This window comes from Canis lupus, chromosome 9 (assembly GCF_048164855.1).
Source record: "Canis lupus baileyi chromosome 9, mCanLup2.hap1, whole genome shotgun sequence".
NCBI classification, from domain to species: Eukaryota; Metazoa; Chordata; class Mammalia; order Carnivora; family Canidae; genus Canis; species Canis lupus.
In genome coordinates this window covers 44,400,473-44,419,979 of record NC_132846.1, presented here as the reverse complement: position 1 = coordinate 44,419,979, position 19,507 = coordinate 44,400,473, and the positions used below count along the sequence as shown (strand labels likewise).

Here is a 19,507-nt window from a genome sequence, read left to right as displayed (position 1 = left end):
GAAATAATAATTATTATTTCTTTAATAAATAGATTATCTTGTGGAATTTCTCACATTTTTTAATATAGTGATTGCATTTTTATACTGTCATTTAGCATATTCCTTCTGACCCCAGTTTTTCCTATACATTGGTTTTAGATTTAGGGACTTGAACAGTTTTGTGGGTGGGTAGTTTTGGTTTTTGGGTTTTTTGTTGTTGTTACAAAAATATTTCATAGATGGTGTTAGGTATATCCATAAGGAAGCTAAAATTATATAGTTTTATCTTTCCTTTTGTTTTAAAATATAATGACCGACTTCTTAGTTTAGCTTTTTAAAATACAAGTAGTGCTGATGAAGATGTGGAGAAACTGGATCACTCCTACATTACCAGTGGGAATGTATAATAGTACAGCCACTCTGGAACATAGTTTGGTAGTTCCTTTAAAAATTAAAAACGAACTTACCATATGTTGTGTGAAGTCAATCTCAAAGGGTGTATACTGCATAATTCCATATATATGATATTCACAAACTAATATATGTGAAGAGATGGAGAACAGATTAGTGGTTGCCAGGTGTTAGCAATGGGGATAGAGTAGGGATGAATGTGGCTATACCAGGGTAGCATGAGGGAGTCTTGTGATGATGGTACACATAAGTATCTTAATTGTGGTGGTTACATGAAGCTGTAGATGTGATATAATTACATAGAGCTACAAACACACATAACACACATATGAGAACATGTATAACTGAAAAAAATCAAAATAAGCTCTGTAGATTGTACCACTGTAAATTTCCTGGTTTCAAATAGTGTATTATAGTTATGTGAGATGGTAACACTGGGAGAGGTTGGATAAAGGGTATAAAGGAACTTCTTGTATATTTATTTGCAACTTCCTCTGAATGTATAATTACTTCAAAATTAAAAGTTAAAAAAACATGAATTCTGTGTTAATAACATTCTCCTTTTAAAACTTTAATTAGGGATCCCTGGGTGGCGCAGTGGTTTGGCGCCTGCCTTTGGCCTAGGGCACAATCCTGGAGACCCGGGATCGAATCCCACGTCGGGCTCCCGGTGCATGGAGCCTGCTTCTCCCTCTGCCTGTGTCTCTGCCTCTCTCTCTCTCTCTCTGTGTGACTATCATAAATAATAAATAAAAATTTAAAAATAAATAAATAAAAATTTAAAAATAAATAAATAAATAAAATAAAATAAAACTTTAATTAAAGCTGAAGTCCCTTCTGACTACCTCTTCCAGTCCAGGTCCCCTGCCCCCCCTCTCTTGGGGGTAATGAATAGGAGTTCATAGCATATGCTTCCAGAACTTTTTGTTTTTTTGCTTTTATGTGCTTATATATGTACCCACAGAAAACATACGGTGTTGTCTCTGTACATATGTATGTTTTCCACACAAAATGATGTACCACTGTACAATTATTTTACAACTTGACCTTTTACTCATCAGTATGTGTTGGGAATTTACCCATATATTAACATACCTGAATTTATCTCATGTCTTTTGCCACTTGAGAATTTGAGTCAACTCTCTCTTTCTGTTGAGTCAGCTTGAGTTTTTCTTCTAGGAAATCTTTTGCGACCACCGCCACCCGTCTCCCAGGTAGAGGGTAGATGTTCTTCCTATGTCTCTCAGTACACATGTTCCCCTTATTCCAACACTATTCATGCTATAGAAGGAAACTCTTGGTTTCCTTGTCACTAATTGGTTCTCAAGGGTGTCTCCTTCATCTTATTTCATTTTTGAATCCATGGGCCTAGTGCAGTATCTATAATAGTTAGCAGGTATTCAATAAATGTTTATTCAGTAAATGCATGCATGAGTAAATGAGTTAATTAAACTACAAGAAGGGTGTGAAGTGAACAACTTAGATGAATCCTTCTGGCCCTGATGCATTGTCATCTGATACTATTCTCTTTGCTGAGTGGAATAACCCATTTCCACCATGTGTCCTGTGAAATCTTGTTTTCTTTTTGTTTTTGTTTTTTTTTTTTTTTTTTTGTAATTTGTTTTATTTATTTTTAATTTTTAAGATTTAGTTTTTTATTGGGTGGGGGGAAGGCAAAGGGAGAGGGAGAGACATATTCAAGCAGACTGCACTGAGCACGGAGCCCCACACAGGGCTTAATCTCACTGCCCTGGGATCATGATCTGAGCTGAAACCAAGAGTTGGATGCTTAACCATTTGTACCACCCAGGGACCCTTCTGTGAAACCTTGTTGAGCCAAGAAGCAGAAAAAACTTGCTGGTCCTATATCTGGTGCTTATCTATTGTGTGCTCAGGACCAAATCATGTAACTGCTCAGGACTTTGGTTCCCTCTAGTATGAAATGAGAATAATATCCCCACTGTCTACCTTATAGGGGAATTATTGTAAAGATTAGATGATACAGGGCAGCCCCGATGGTGTAGCAGTTTAGCGCCACCTGCAGCCCCGGGCCTGATCCTGAAGACCTGGGATCGAGGCCCACGTCAGGCTCCTTGCATGGAGCCTGCTTCTCTCTCTTCCTGTGTCTCTGCCTCTGTGTGTGTGTGTGTGTGTGTGTGTTTCTCATGAATAAATTAAATAAATAAAAAAATAAAAAAGAGATTAGATGATACAGTGTACACACAAACATTTTGTAAACTAAATTTAATGAACTTCTTGCTCCTTCAAGAGTATCTATTGTGATGTTATTCCTTCAGTGAATTACTCATAGTTTAAACTTTTTACGTTGTGATAACAGATGACCACTTCTATTTTATCTGTTGTGAGTCACATATTTTAGATAGGGATTTCTCGGTATACTCTAATCATTTTGGCTTCATTTACTCATGAATTTACCTATGTATGGAAGACTTTCCAAAAACATTGCCAATGTTTCTGGGTTCTGCATAAAATATTTTATGTTTTAAATCTATTTTTTATTCCAATAATATGACCTTGCCATTTATTTATGGGTGCTTTGGAAGTAGGGTGGTGGATCTGCAGAAAGAAATCAAACTGAGTTAGTTTTAGAACTAACTTGATGACTGTGTTCAATACTAACCAACATAGGCCTGTTTAGTACTTGAAAACCTACCAAAGGAGGGATATTATTTGCTCTCATTGAGAAAGATGGTAAGAGACACTGTTTTCAGATAGTTGTTTGACTATCATTATATGAATTTAAAGTAATGATTTAATTTCAGATTTAACATCTATACCAGAATCTATCTAACATCTATGGGGCAGCATATTATTTGAAGTTTTCATTAAGAGGGTCTTTACATTCCCTACTCTCATATTTTTTTCAAAGCTATTTTCTGTGTCCCCTAGTTAAAAAGTATCTGTATATGAGATGGTATTTTTAAAATAACATATTTTCTTCTGATTACAGGAAAAAAATCATGTTCATTGTAGAAAAACTTGGAAAAATAAAACAGAAAGGCACAAAAAGTAAAAATTACCTAAATCCTGTAGTCTCATTTATATATCTTCTTGTTGGTCTTTATACATCCATCAATCTGAGTGTTTATCCATTCATAAATATCACTGGATAGGGCATAGGTTTATTTATTTATTTTTTTTTATGATAGTCACATAGAGAGAGAGAGAGAGGCAGAGACACAGGCAGAGGGAGAAGCAGGCTCCATGCACCGGGAGCCTGACGTGGGATTCGATCCGGGGTCTCCAGGATCGCGCCCTGGGCCAAAGGCAGGCGCCAAACCGCTGCGCCACCCAGGGATCCCAACATAGGTTTAAAACCTGTAGAATTCACCCCTTTCTGATATCTAACAGATGAATTTTCTTTTTTTTTTAACTTCATTTCCCCAAATGTAATTATTAATTTTCCTTTTGAATTTTTGTATTAAAAACTCACTTTAAAAAATACAAGATATAGGGATCCCTGGGTGGTGCAGCGGTTTGGCACCTGCCTTTGGCCCAGGGCACGATCCTGGAGACCTGGGATCGAATCCCACGTCGGGCTCCTGGTGCATGGAGCCTGCTTCTCCCTCTGCCTATGTCTCTGCCTCTCTCTCTCTCTCTGTGACTATCATAAATAAATAAAAATTTTAATAAATAAATAAAATAAAAATAAAAAATACAAGATATAATTAAGACACCTGCCTACCTGCTAATCTCTTCCTTCTTGTTGGCCACTTATTGGCAGGTAGACGTATTTAACTTATTTTAAGGATGTGTGGTAGTGTCACACAAAGATGGGGGATTGCCTGAGTGGTCATTGACAAATGGGGCTGGTTCTTTGCCTGTTCAAGAGGACTTGGACTCAGATGATCTCCAAGCCTCTTAATATTTCTCCAGTTTTATGCTGCTTTGCTTCTTGTCTCTCAGATTGGGTTTCACATGTAGACAAATGTCAGGACCCATGTGAACTTTGGCAGAGCCCATTTTTCTTTTTAACGTTTAAAATCAGGGTTTTTGAAACTGCTGCTTCATGATCCATTAGATCATTCATTCAATGGCTATTTATTGAGTGACTATTACATGCCTGGCACTGGGCTATATAGGGAAAGGATATAAAAGTTAGTAGTCTAGTGGGAAAGGACAAATAAGAAACAAAATAAATACATAAAAATATATGGTATGTAGGATGGCATTCATGTACCTGGAAAAATAAAGCATGCAAGGGAGACAGAGTATTGGGAACTTGAACTTTTATACAGGATATCAGAAAGGGCCTGATTGAGGAGGGTATTTGAATAAAGAGGTAAGTGAATGAACTATGGACATATCTGGAGAACATTCTGGACAGCAGGATCTGCAAATGTAAAGACCCTTAAGCAGAAGCATGCTTGACTTGTTCTAGGATCAGTAAGGAGGCATCATATGGTTAAAGTAGAGTAAGGTAAGAAGAGTGCTAGGAGGTAGAGTCAAAGATACAGGGATCGGGAGGTGGTTGTCTAGGGTTTCATTGGTCTCATAAAGAATTTGGTTTTTACTCTGGTGTAAATGGGGAGCCACTGAAAGATCTTTAGCAAAGGAATGATGTTTCTGACTCTTGGTTCAGCATCCCTCTGACTGTGTTATTCAGGATAAATGAAGCATAGGCTAAGAGTAGAAGCAAGGAAGCTAAGGTAGAAAGCTCTTTCAATAATTCTGTGGGCCATGAAATCAACTTAGATGGTCACAAGTGTTTATTAAGTAAAAAAATATAGAATACAGAATCAGGGCGTAGCATTATGGTAGGTGGTAAGTACTGTTTAATGAATTTATGCTGAAAAAAAAAAAAAGTGGGTGTACCAGGATGCAGTATAAAATGTACTTTACCAAGGGTTGCTATCAAAGTTTCAAAGCCATTATTCTAAGACACTTCTGTTACTGCCAACTAGAGGGGACTTTGGTGTTTGGATACATTCTCAGTGAGCTGCTCCTAGAGAAACAGACTGGCTTCCTGTAGTTGTGTCTCATCAGTCAGCAGTTTGGCCTTCTCTCCTTTTGCTTTGCATTCCTCTGTCTCTTGTTTTCTTTTTTTTTTTTTTTTTTTAATTATTTATTTATGATAGTCACACAGAGAGAGAGAGAGAGAGGCAGAGACATAGGCAGAGGGAGAAGCAGGCTCCATGCACCGGGAGCCCGATGTGGGACTCGATCCCAGGTCTCCAGGATCACGCCCTAGGCCAAAGGCAGGGGCTAAACCGCTGCACCACCCAGGGATCCCTGTCTCTTGTTTTCAACTGTTTGCATAGGAGTTCTTCATAGACAGTGACAAATTCTGATTTTTGTTTTCAGACCCTTTTCTGCTTAGGATTTTTTCCAAACTTTACCTCTTTCCTCTTTCACATTCCTTCAGCTTCGTGGCCTTCCACCCTAATAGCCAGTGCACCCACCCCAGTTTCCTCTCCTGCCATCAGGGACTGCCTGTTTACCTGCATATATTCCCAACCCCTCTTGCAGCACTGTTACTGTTGCTGTAGCAACTGTCATACCAACCTCCCTCTTTTGTTTTTTTTTCTGCCTCTTACCAAGCACTGTTCATTAAACTCTACCTTTCCAGTTTTATATACTGTAAGGTCAGGGTTGATGCTAATGTAATGTCTGTCAGAAGGTAGGACCAGGAGTAGTTAGTTGTAAGGTGAATATTAAATTGCTGCTCAGAAAACCCCTATTTTCTGCAGTTTGGGGTGAAAGGGTATCTGATAAGCCAGGCCATCTGATGAACTGAGATGACTAAATGTTGAGTCCTTAGTTCTATGGGAAATTCATGTGTGTCCTAGAACAAATCTGTTATGGCAGTACCTCTTAATTTATTTTGAAATCTTGTTCAGTTCTGCATGGCTTTTGAGATCTCTGGGTCAAACACAAAAATTTAGGTTCCAGATCACTTTATCTTTGGGGATGCCCCTATTCTGGAAGATGATGATTAAAAACACAGCAATGCCTGCCATCCACATTTGCTTCATGTAGGGATTGGATATGCCATTTGATCATCTAAAGATCTCTCTTCTTTTTAAAAAGATTTGTTTTAGTAGGATTTTATTTATTTATTCATGAGAGACACACACAGAGAGAGGCAGAGACATAGGCAGAGGGAGAAGCAGACTCCCTGTGGGGAGAGCCTGATGCGGGACTCAGTCCCAGGACCCCAGGATCACAACCTAAGCCAAAGGCAGACTCTCAACCACTGAGCCATGCAGGTACCCCTAAAAAGATTTTTTAAAAGTAATCTCTACACCCAGCTTGAGACTAGAATCCACAACCATGAGATCAAGAGTTGCATGCTCTACTGACTGAGCCAGCCAGATGCCCCTATCTAAAAATCTCCCTATCAGAAATGTATCAAACCCTTCTGCCAACTTCAGTCAAACTTAAATTTCAGGAGGTTCAAGAAGGGAAGGAAATTTTAGCAGGTACATTGAATCTATATATTTCAAGCCAGAGACGTTTGGCAGTGAATCATGTTCTGAGGAAAGGGAGTTTGTTTTAGACAGAGATCACAATGTATCTTCTCATACTAGTTGTCTAACAGTTCTGGCTTCCTCTAGAGAAGTCTCAGTCTTGGAATTGAGGATTGTGTTAGAAAAAAACAAACGAGAAAGCCCAGGTTCTCCTGCCAAATCACATAAAAGAAATGGTTAAGGGTTATTGGGACCCTGAACACACTTTAATAGGATTGGTGTGGGCTGTGACGACTCCCTAAACTTGTTTGCTTTCTAATTCCAGTGTCCTCTTGGATTTGTCATATTTTATGGGTTGTGCAAGTACAAAATGTCCTTTACTCCTTATAGGTCATCCCTTCCTAAAGCAGAAACCAGAAGGGAGGGGGAGGTATCCATCCCCCCCATCTATAGGACCTTGATTTTTGCTACTCTGGTTGTGCAATACCATCTGATGTCTGTGATTTGGAATAACAGCGCATTTCACAGGTGTTATTGAAGCTTTCACTTAGAAACCATAAGGAAATTCATGCTGGTGGGCCTTGGTAAATCATGTTGTTGGTACCATCAGGTGAATTACTTAGTCCTGAATTAATGGAAGTCCAGGTTCATGGTGTCTAATCTTGGAAACTTTATCAATGCCCTGTTTTATATTGAACATGATACTCCCAGTTACTTTCCTTGGAAACAACCTTAGCCTGTTTCTCTTCTATTCCAAGGCCCTTGGCCAAGTACCTTAAAAAATGTTCTTTTTACTCTGCCAGAACAATAAAGAAGTCCATTTGAATACTGGGAATGAGAGGGAGCAAAAAAAGAAAAATCCAGGAGACCACACTAATGAGAAATATTTTCTTGTTGTTCTGTGGTTCTCTTGCTTTTTGTCCTGGATCTTTTGCATGCTGACCCTTGGATTACCTCCTACCCCAGTCTTTTTTTTTTTTTTTTTTTTTTTTTTTAATTTTATTTATTTATGATAGTCACACAGAGAGAGAGAGAGAGAGAGGCAGAGACACAGGCAGAGGGAGAAGCAGGCTCCATGCACCAGGAGCCCGACGTGGGATTCGATCCCGGGTCTCCAGGATCGCGCCCTGGGCCAAAGGCAGGCGCCAAACCGCTGCGCCACCCAGGGATCCCTCCTACCCCAGTCTTGTTGCATTTTATGACAAATCATTGGCTGGAGATAGGTTGGGAATAGATTTATTGCTTTTATTTTTCTAAATGGGGATATTTTGAGTTGAACTCATTTTAACTTACTGCTTGTCTTTTCAAGATACTGCTCATCTTGTTTAGGTACGTAGTGGTGGCCATTTCTCTGAAGAGTGGGGATAGTGGCATCTCCATTATCAAGATCAGAGTTCAGAAAGCAAATCAAGATTGAGGCAGTCTATCCTTAGTTCTCCAAGAGGAAGTGAGAAACTTCTCCTTTGGAGAATGTGTTGATGACAGGAAAAAGGCATTTCAGGCATTGATTGTTGGTAGAGAAGAACTCTGATTTTTAAAAGGAATTAGTCTTTCGTGCAGAAAGACATGGGGATGTAAAAAGTGCCATATTGTGTGATTGGCTTTTTGTTAAACCTCTGGGAATCTGCCTTTTCTCCACCTTCTTTTCCCCCTGGCCCCACTCCTTCTTCTCTTCCTGCTTCATCTCCCCCAGAATTCCAAAACAGAACCATGTTTCTCAAGGTGGTTGGAAAGTCACATGCATCAGAATTAATTGTGAGTTGTTAGATTCAGATTCCCAGGCCCACTTCCCAGATTGAATTAGAATGTTTGGGGGTGGATCCAGAGAATCCACATTTGTAAAACTTTAGATGATTTCTCATGTACATTATACTTGGAACCATAAACTACAGCATCTTTGACATTATCTTTATTTCTCGACTCTGAGGGCAAACTGCTTCTAAGCTTTTTCTTCTTATCGTTCTTACCATTCTCATCAGAAGGAGCCAGCTATAGAACCCCTGCTGAGAAATTATAGTTAACACAACTCACTTTCTGGATTTCAGGTATCATCCTGCCCTTTGGAAGGAATTTAATTTTGTGCCCAAACATGAAGTATTCAGTTTTAGCAGTTGCTGCTCTTTAGCTCTAGGAGCAAGTCCTACATACCTACCCTATGTGTGAGAGAGGAGTTCCCTACACAGAAGCACAGGCAAGAGAAGTTAGTGATTCTCCTGGAGCCCACAAACAGGCCTCTGTAGAGTAGCTGGATTGCAAAGATAGGTCACGGAGCTTGGATGGGGGTGGGATGGGCGTGATGCCTGTCTTGGGCAGACTTCTACAGGTCTGACTAGAATCAGCAGAGGAAATTCTGGGTATAACCCATGGAAAGGGCGTTTTCCAGAGGCCCCAGCTTTCCTGTCAGGGAGGCCTGAACTGATGCAAACCCGTGCTGCTATTGTGGGTGGGGCTGGCCAAGTTTCTTTTTGTTGAGTCTTGTTTCCACCCCCAACTCCTCTTCAGTCCTGCAGATGGCGGTTTATTTGTACACTCCATGCTGATCTTGGATTGAAAGCCTCTCATTGTTTTTGAACTCAGTGTTTAGATAACACCACATGCCTGCAGCAGCTAGGGGACCCTGTAAAGGAAATGCCTGGACTGTAACAGCCCTGTCATTCATTCTCTGTATGTGAGTGAGTGTAGCTAGCCTCTGTTTAGGACCATTATAAGAACATTCCTCTGTGGAGATTATTGCTTGGGGCATGTAGAGGTACCAGCCTTCTCCTTGATGTTTGGAGTACTAGGGTCTGTTTCCTAAGTCTTCTATTTTTGTTCATTCTAATCCAAAAGGATTAAAGCCTGTTTTGCCCCAAACCCTTTTCTGCACAGAGCTGCAGTATCAGAGCATGCCTCCCTCTGGTGAGAAGACTGCTCTGGGAGACATAGGACTGACCCGCGCTAGTGTTTATGACGAGGCCAGGTTGGCAGCTGCCTTTGCACGTGGTTCCAGGGGCTCCTTTTCCTATGGGATATCTCCTTTCCTGTCCCCTTCATCTTGCCCATCACTGTCATGCCAAAAAAAGAAAAAGAAAATGTGTTGTCTTCATTCAATATTAAATCTCTTCTGGTAGCATATAGCTCTTTAAGTTTTCACTTGGTAAAATGCTATTAAAACCTCTTCCTTAAAAATGTTCAGTTAAATCTGCCAGGCTCTAATTTAGGTCTCTCAAGACCCTTTCCAGCTCTGTGATTCCCTAGAATTTCTAAACTGTTTTTACCTAAAACTACTAGGATTATTTTCTTTCCAGGACAACAATGTCTGTGTGAGGCAAAATGAGTTCGTAGTCTTCATGTCACACGAATTTCTATACCACCCTCAATATATACTTAACCTCACTTCACTGTCAGTAATTCAGTACTCGCAAGAATTGAACCCAGAATACAAAAGAAGTTGGTTATGATATGGTCAGTAAGTTGTTCATTTCTTCATAATAATAAAATAAAGTCTAGCCAATCAAGGATACTGAAAGATAAAATACACACACAGATACATGGCCTTTTTTACTTAGTACTGTATAATTGTTAATGTTCATGGCCATCCTGGTTCATTATAAACTTGAAAGTATCTTCTGAGTCCTCAAAAGAAATTATTTGGAACCATACCGTGTGAGTTTTGTGTGTGTGTGTGTGTTAGGAATATTATGAGACTACAGAAGAATGGTAGGTGAACCAGGGCATATCACTCTCCCTAGTGAAACTAGATAAATATAGTAACCAAATATATTAACCAAATACATATAAGTTTGTTGAGAATTATATAAGAAAACAAGTCATCTTGCTTTTCTAATTGTTATACTACTTGCTCTGCATTTAAATTGGAATTTTTAAATATTTACCATCTAGTTATATAGAATATAAAAAGTTCTTGTGAACAGATTAAAAATTCAAAAATAAATGCTTAAGTAATAAAATGATTTTTTTATTTTTTTATTTTTTATTTTTAAAAGATTTTATTTATTTACTCATGAGAGACACACACACACACACAGAGAGGCAGAGACACAGACAAAGGAGAAGTAGGCCCCACATAAGGAGCCCGACATGGGACTCGATCCTCGACCCCAGGATCCCACCCTGGGCTGAAGGCAGGCACCAAACTGCTGAGCCACCCAGGGATCCCCTAAAATGATTTTTTAAAAATATTTTGAGAGAAAGAGAAAGCATGAGGAAGGGGTGGGGGGGGGGGAGAGACAAGTAGACTCCCCACTGAGCAGGAACCCTGATGCAGGGCTCAATCCCAGGACCCCAAGTTCATGACCTGAGCTGGAGTCAGACACTTAACCGAATGAGCCATCCAGGTGCCCCAGTAATAAAATGATTATTGTTTTTAAAAATATCCAGAATAAACAGTATAGTATTAGGACCTCTCTGCTGAAATTCAGATGTACAAGCCTGACAGGAGATTCTGGACACATTTTGGGAAGAAGTAAATGTCATTTTGTAGACTTGTCCTGCCTGCCTCATGCCCAATCCGTATGCTTCCTGCCTTCCAGTTCTCTTCTGCGCTATGGTGGCAATCTATCCCTCCAGAGTGCTATGAGCGTGCGATTCAACAGCAACGGCACCCAGCTCCTGGCCCTGAGGCGTCGCCTGCCCCCTGTGCTGTATGACATCCACTCCCGCTTGCCCGTGTTCCAGTTTGACAATCAGGGTTACTTCAACTCTTGCACCATGAAAAGTTGCTGCTTTGCCGGGGATCGTGACCAGGTAGGTGCCCTCTGTTTCCTGCATCCCACATTCATGCTTTCTTCAGATTGCTCTTTCTATGTGATTCTGTATTTCTCTTTAGCATTGTGTCAGGTAGAAACAATTGAGGCACACAGTGTCTCTGGACACTCTAGCATAATAGTGAGTTTCTTTATTAGCACTTTATTGGCCATTGGTTAATATGAGGCACATACCATGAACTAAGGTTGGCCACAGTATAGTTCTGAGTAACCTCACTTTTCCAGGTTTGTGAATAGACTTTAAGGTTCTAAGAATGTGTCATTTCAAAAGAAAGGAGGGAGTCCATGGAAAATCAGCCTGCCAAAAGAAGAGAGACTTTTTGTGTGTATCAATGAAACACAATGATGAATGAAACACCCTAAGTATCATCCAAGAGATATATATCCTGAATGGCCCCTTGGGATGGCATCTTTCTCTTGGATGAGATGGGTTGAGCAGCTTTGTTTGAGAGGAAGCCAGATGCGGACTCTTTTTCTTTTTATATCCAGCATCACAACTGGGAAGGAGAACCCAGCTATGTTTCCAGTCTTTTCACAGTCTCACTGGGAATTGAGATACTGATGTTGACTTAGAGCTGGCAGTATAAAAACATGCTTGGCATTCTTGCACCTGTCTGTCTTGGCCATAGAAGTTCTGAAGTGGGTGTCAGTGAGTGGACCAGTTAGACTGGTCTCAATAATCAAACTGAGTAAAGACAAACATAGAAAGCATTGATCAAATAAAAAAATAGATTTTTTTCTTTTCAAACAGAACAAACCTTATGCTATTTCACATCTAGATTGGAAAGAGAGAACTTAGTCTCTTGCTGATGCTTAGTGTTCTCTTTAGGCTCATCATCATCTGTGATGTAATTCTCACATGCTGTACTCACCTCTTTAGAGTTTTTTTGTGGGTGAGGGACGTTAAAAAAACAGTTCTTGGGCAACTTGTGAAGACCCTGCTCTTTGAAGGCAGAAGTTAAGATTTTTCTTCCTCAACTGGAATTGTTATATGCTCCCCAATATCAGAGCTTAGACTAATATATGCAATAGGAGCACAATAAACGCTTGTTGCATTGAGTTAAATGTTAAAGAAACTGAAAATATCTTTTAAGTTGTCTAGACTAGGGATGTCCCTTTTGTAAATAGAGAATATATATCTAAATCAGAATTTATGTTGAAGGCAGAATCCTAAGGCCCTCTTAGCTGTGATCCACAATGGAAACCACTAGGTGGCCTCAGTTATATAAGTGATGTCTCCTTAAAGAAGCCATAATGCTTGAATGACTTAGTTTTTATAGGCTATTTGTTTTCTTGGGTGGGAAGAAGCAGTTTCTAGACATGATCAGATTCACAACAGAACAGATCATTGTCTACTCTTTAGATTGGTTGATTTAGTTTCATTTAGCTGTGGAAATGACAACCAAGCCTCTCCCTCCCTTTCTCCCTTCCTTTCTTCCTTATTGCCTTTCTTCCTTGCTTTTACATGGATTTTCTATCTTCTGTCAATCTCTTAATGCATGTGATTCTTATTTCAATAACCAATAAAAAGCAGGCACTAAATGTAATGGTTTATTAGGCTTTATTACCAGAATTATGGGGGCTGAGAGAAAGGTGAAAGATGTAAAGGAAAATAGATGTTAATTTTCTTTCAGTTGCTGTATTAGCAGCCAAAACCTGTCTGCATGGAGCCCTTAAAAGACCCAGAGTATAAGCCTCTAGCCAATGTATAGAACACCCAGACCATGGTTTCTTAACGTCTGCACTATCGACATTTTGGTTGAATAATTATATGTTTTGTGGGGCTTTCTTGTGCATTACAGGATAGTTAGTAGCATCCCTGGCCTGTCCCACTAGATGCCAATAATGTCTCCCCCAGTCATCCCCCAGACCACCACAAATGTCTCCAGACATTGTCAAGTGTCCTCTGGGGGGAAATTTCCCCTGATTGAGAACCTCTGTCCTAGATTACAATAACCCATTTTGCCCAGATACACTGGGACAGGTATTGCCATAGGCAGAACCAGAGAAGGTTGTCCTGTTGTACAATCAGATGTAGTTATTTTTGCCTTTAAGGTTATATATAATGGTAAAAATATTGGCTGGCTTTTGAATTTTTCTATTCAGACTTGACTAATTTATTGTGTGTTTTTACAAAAATATTTATGTAAGTAATCTCTACATCCAACATGGGGCTCAAACTTATGACTCCAACGTCAAGAGTGGTATACTCTTCCAACTGAACCATTCAGACGCCTCTTATGTGTGATTTTTATCCTATGGGAGAAGTCTATGGATACTATAACTTCTCTTATAAACTAGATAGTTTTTTTGTTTTTTTTTTTTTTATGTAGTTTTCTGTGACAGAGAATGCAAAGTTATTGAATCTAACTTTGGATCCATTTCAGAGGTGAAATCTTTCAAGTCTGTTCATAGTCCCCATATAGATTATCAAAAGTATATAACCTAGGGAACAGGAAGTGCAGAGATTTACGTTAGGCTATTTGTTCATTCCTTGAGGACTAAGAAATGAAATGTGGCTAATTCATCATTGTCTTGTCTCCAATACCTGGCATACAGTGAGAGTACAATAAATATTTGTTGAAGCAGATCTTGAATACTTTGGTCAATGTGTGGTTTTTAGCTTTTTGGGCCTAAGGCTTCTCTAACTATAAATCAGAATCGATAAGTACCATTTTTTCCTGCTCAACTTCTAGGGGCTTTATAAGGATGAATTAAGTAATAGATTTTCAATGAGACTAATCTACTGAGCTTATACTGTCTAAGTGCTGCACAGGAGGCCAAACTTACAGTCTCATTGCTGGAACATGTCTCTCAGAATGATTTATAGGCTCTGACTTTCCACACTCAGAGCTAAAGCAGCAGCTGCCACTGTTGCAGTATGATCTGCAGGACTGACGTGTATATTCTTTGACTAGTCCAGACAGGATCTTTTTTGTGGCTTTCAAATTCCAAAGCCTACTCTTTCCTTATATTGGTCTTTATATTTGCACTTGTTCTTGTATACTTCGAGTATGCCCACAGCTGGAGGCTCTGTGCTCTGGAACTCTTCATTTAGTCATAGGCTGGGTAACCATCCCAGAGAGGAATCTGAGAATTTCCATAATAGGAATGAACATGGTCAAGAAAGACACTAAGACAGTCTTCTGGCTTTTAATTACAGTGAGATTAGTCTTTCTACACAAATGGACCCAGAAACTGTGCCAGAGAGCCTATACTTCCTTTTAGACTAGCCTAGGTTCACTGGTACTTCTTCAGCCTCAAAATGAAATTGACATTTCAGAAAATTGGACTCTGGGAATATAGTGTGTGAAATAGGCTGAGCCTACTTTGTGTCTCCCCTGTGTTCACTGCTGTCATTGATGAAAAAAGATGAATTCTTTTTTTTTTTTTCATTGTAGATGAATTCTAATCATGGAGCTATTGGAGATCATTTTGTATAACCCTCCTTTTACAGACAAGAAAGAAAACTGAGGCTCAGAGACACTGGGGACATAAGACATATACATGTTTGTAGCTGAGCCAAGACTAGAACCCAGATTTTTGAGTTGTCAGTAGAGACAACTGAGAAGCAGTAGAGACTGGCTTCCGCATAATATTTTTCTGTCATGTTTAGTTTCTTGGTCTGTCACTAATTCATAGGTGAGTGGAGACAAGTTCCTTTTTCCTGTCTCCTACTGAACCCTTAATGTCATGCCTCCTCCTCCCCCTATCTTTTAAATTAAGAAAATAGATATTTACTGAGCATCTGCTGTGTGTCAGATGCTATGGTAGACCTATGACTGCCAGATAATAACCTCTTTGAGTTTTTTTTAATCTTTTTTTTTAATTTATTTAAAAATTTTTAAAATTTATTTAAAATAAATTTAATAATAATAAAATAATTTTAAATTTTTATTTTTAAAAATAAATTTAATAATAATAAATTTAATTTTTTAAAATTTATTTATCGCTATACCCAAGGTGGGGTTTAAACTCCTAACTCTGAGATCAGGAGTCACACATCCTTCTGAATGAGCCAGCCACAGGCCCCAGGATTTTCATTTAAAGTCCTATATATGGGGTGCCTGGGTGGCTCAGTCGGTTAAGCATCTGCCTTTGACTCAGGTCATGATTTCAGGGTCCTGGGATCCAGCCCCACATCCAGTCCTGCTTTATGTTCAGTGGGGAGTCTGCTTCTCTCTCTCCCTCTGTCTTCCCCCCAGCTTGTGTTCTCTCTCTAATAAATAAATAAAATCTTAAAAATAAATAAATAATAAATAAATAAAGCCTATATACAATCTCTTCCCTACTTTTGGCCAAAAATACAGTTTGTTTATTTCTAGTATAATCTTTTTATTATTCAAGTTTAATAATTTCTGTCATCAGATAAAGTGGCTTAAGTGACATCAGATTGGCTGAGCATCAACAGAAACAATTAGCCCAAATATAGCTAATTTTTTTTTTTTTTTTAAACCAGCCCACCTTATAGTCTTAAAGTATGCTGAGGAATCTTGCAGTAAGATAGCACTCTTGGGACGCCCGGGTGGCTCAGTGGTTGAGTATCTGCCTTCGGCCCAGAGTGTGATCCTGGAGTACTGGGATCAAGTCCCACATTGGGCTCCCTGCATGGAGCCTGCTTCTCCCTGTGTCTGTATCTCTGCCTCTCTCTTTCTCTGTGTCTCTCGTGAATAAATAAATAAAATCTTAAAAAAATAAATAAATAAAATAGCACTCTTTCCTCTGGAGGCCGCCTGAACCCAAGGGGTCTCCTCATTGCTATCACCATCATACTTGGATTTTTTGTTTTTCCTTGTCTCCCTGAAGGCTGACTGGGTACATTCTGTCTCTCCAGTTTCCAACTCCCCTCTGCATACTCAGTGAGCCAATCTCTTAACAGGGTTAAAAAAGAAGGCCAATTTTCCACCTGCTAGCTCTTCTGGCACACACTTGTAAGGCAGCACTCGGCTTTTGTTCCCTTTCTTTCACAATTCCTTATATGGTTCTTGCCCTAGATTGTGAAAGTCCAGCAGAGCTCAGGCTTCTAGGAAGTAAGTCTTTCAGGCTAACAGGTATATGTGGCCTGGAAATGGACAGTGTGGTAATTTTTAAATCTCCTTTTGCTTTGGTCTTACCTAAGACTTGGCCTTATAATTCCTGTCTTTTGCTGAAAATGGGATGCGGAAGGAAAGGGAAAGTATGAAAAAGTTTTCTCGAAAGAGCTGAGCATTGGAGGGTCTGAGCACTGGGATGACTTATACAGGTCTTTCTTTTAAACTTGATAGATGGCAAGGTCCCCAAAATCATGAGAACGAAATCATCCTAACTCATCCCCTGGAGAGAAGAGCTGACTTGTAACCTGTGAGTCAAACAAAATGGCCTTGAATATGTGGCCTGGCCTCAGACATTACATCATCACTCAACTTTCTGTGTTGACATTATATGGGTATAGCAGAGGTGCAGGCATTCACCAGTAAGTGTGCTCTGGGCCAGTGAAGCACCCTATAAAGTTCTAACTTTGCTCTTTTTATAACTCCGTGCAGCCTTGATTAAGCTCACTGGGGGTGTGGCATGCCATATGTTCTTCTTTATCTGAAATAAAGGTACACACTTGGGGTCTATCCTTTGACTTGCTTTGTGACTTGAGGCAATATTTTCTTCTCTTCGTCTTTCTTTTTTTTTTTTTTTTTTAATTTTTATTTATTTATGATAGTCACAGAGAGAGAAAGAGAGAGGCAGAGACATAGGCAGAGGGAGAAGCAGGCTCCATGCACCGGAAGCCCGATGTGGGATTCGATCCCGGGTCTCCAGGATCGCGCCCTGGGCCAAAGGCAGGCGCCAAACCGCTGCGCCACCCAGGGATCCCTCGTCTTTCTTTTGTATCTTGTATATTTTTAGCCTTTTAGCTTCTGAAGCACTTTCATTTCATGCTGAATCCTCCCAGTGACAGACTTTACTCCCATGAGAAGCTGAGGCCTAGAGTGTTTGAAACAGCAGATATCATCAGTCACAGAAGGAGAACTAGACTCAGTCTCTTGCCTGTGATCACGCTCTCTTCTCTTCCTCATAGACATGCTGCCACCTGGGTTCTACAGAGCAAGTTTTAGTAGCATCTTCCATGGGTTAAGGAGGAAAAGGAATTCCTTGTTGTATATGTTATTTAGGTGAATTATTTAGAAGACTTACTTTATAGAGAGAAGTTAGTATGAAAATAACTTATTAGGGGTGGTGGGCAGGGCCTGGGAGGGGAGGTGCCCACCGCTGCGTGCGAGTGCGGGTGCTGCGGTAGGGCCAGTGAAGCCGACAGCCCTGGCACGTGATCTGGGAGCGGCTCGGTCGCTTGGTGGCTCGGTCTGTCTGTCCGTCTGTGGTCGCTTGGTGGCTCAGTCTGTCTGTCCATCCACCATCATGGTGGACGCAGCCAGTCAGGTGCTCCCGGGCTCTGGCCTCAGCATCCTATCCCAGCCGCTCATGTATGTGAAGGTGCTCATCCAGGTGGGATATGAGCCTCTTCCTCCAACAACAGGACGAAATATTTTTTGGGTGTGGGACACCTGGGTGGCTCAGCGGTTGAGCATCTGCCTTTGGCTCAGGGCGTGATCCCGGAGACCTGGGATCAAGTACCACGTCGGGCTTCCTGGATGGAGCCTGCTTCTCCCTCTGCCTGTGTCTCTGCCTTTCTCTCTCTGTGTGTCTCTCATGAATAAATAAATAAAATCTTAAAAAATATATATATATATTTTTGGGTGGCAAGCATGTCAGCTTCCTGGTTGTTTTGTTATGCTCAGCACATTGCAAGCATCGATGGGAAGCATGGGTTGTTCACAGGCTTAACTCCCAAGACTGTGTTCAGGTGTCCTTGGAACTGTGGTCCATGGTAAAGTTTTATAGCATTACCAGGAATGTGACAAGGTTGAGGATTTAGGTTCTGGAAATGTACAGAAAGAAGTCACACCTTCCTTCGACCAAGTTATCAAGGAGACAACTTGAAAAATGATGGCCAGTTCTGCTGCTACCCTCATCACACATCCCTTCTACGGGCTATCAAAATTTATCTCAATGTAGTTTTAAAAATCTTTTCTGTCTTCTGCAGTGATCACACTGAGATCTATGGTACAATTCATTGGCAGAGAATCCAAGTATTGTGGACTTTATGACTCCATAGTAACCATCTATCGTGAAGAGGGCATCCTAGGATTTTTTGCAGGTCTTATTCCTTGTCCCCTAGGTGAGATCATTTCTTTGTGGCTCTGTAACTCACTGGCCTACCTCGTCAATACCTATGCACTGGACAGTGGGGTTTCTACCATGAGTGAAATGAGTTATTCCCAAGCTGTCACAGGATTTTTTGCCAGTACGTTGACCTATCCCTTTGTGCTTGTCTCTAATATTATGGCTGTCAACAACTGTGGGCTTGCTGGTGGATCCCCTCCTTACTCCCCAATGTATACTTCTTGGATAGATTGCTGGTGCATGCTACAAAAAGAGGGAAATATGAGCTGAGGAAATAGCTTGTTTTTCCGGAAGGTCCCTTTTGGGAAGACTTATTGTTGTGACCTGAGAATGTTAATTTGAAGATGTGGGGCAGGGACAGTGACATTTCTATAGTCCCAGATGCACAGAATTATGGGAGAGAATGTTGATTTCTATACTGTGTGGTGCGCTTTTTTAAATTAGCATTTAATCTTGGGGAAAAAAGAAAATAACTTATTAAATCAGCCATGTGTATAACCCTTTTTGAATCCCGAGCCTCTCTGAAAATCTAAAAGCTATGAACACTTATTTCAGGAAAATGTACATACGCACCTCATTTTGTATATGAAATTAAAGAGTTTAGGGAATTCCTGAAACCTAGAGGTTTTGGGTGTTAGCAATCCTGGACTAAGATTTTAACCCATGGATTAGATCTTTTAGTCCATTTACTGATGCAGTTTTAGAGCT

The 19,507-nt window shown here is 40.2% G+C and overlaps 1 protein-coding gene and 1 pseudogene across 3 annotated transcripts in view; both read left to right on the top strand.

Moving 5' to 3' along the window:
- The window catches only part of DCAF5 (DDB1 and CUL4 associated factor 5), a 101,089-nt gene that overhangs the window by 42,044 nt on the left and 39,538 nt on the right, over positions 1 to 19,507 (top strand). For all 3 annotated transcript variants that reach the window (XM_072839058.1, XM_072839057.1, XM_072839059.1), the window contains one exon: positions 11,354 to 11,567. In XM_072839058.1, the coding sequence (XP_072695159.1) occupies positions 11,354 to 11,567 (214 nt within the window). The remainder of the gene's footprint in view (positions 1 to 11,353; positions 11,568 to 19,507) is intronic.
- On the top strand, positions 18,662 to 19,273 carry LOC140639428 (mitochondrial carrier homolog 2 pseudogene; annotated as a pseudogene).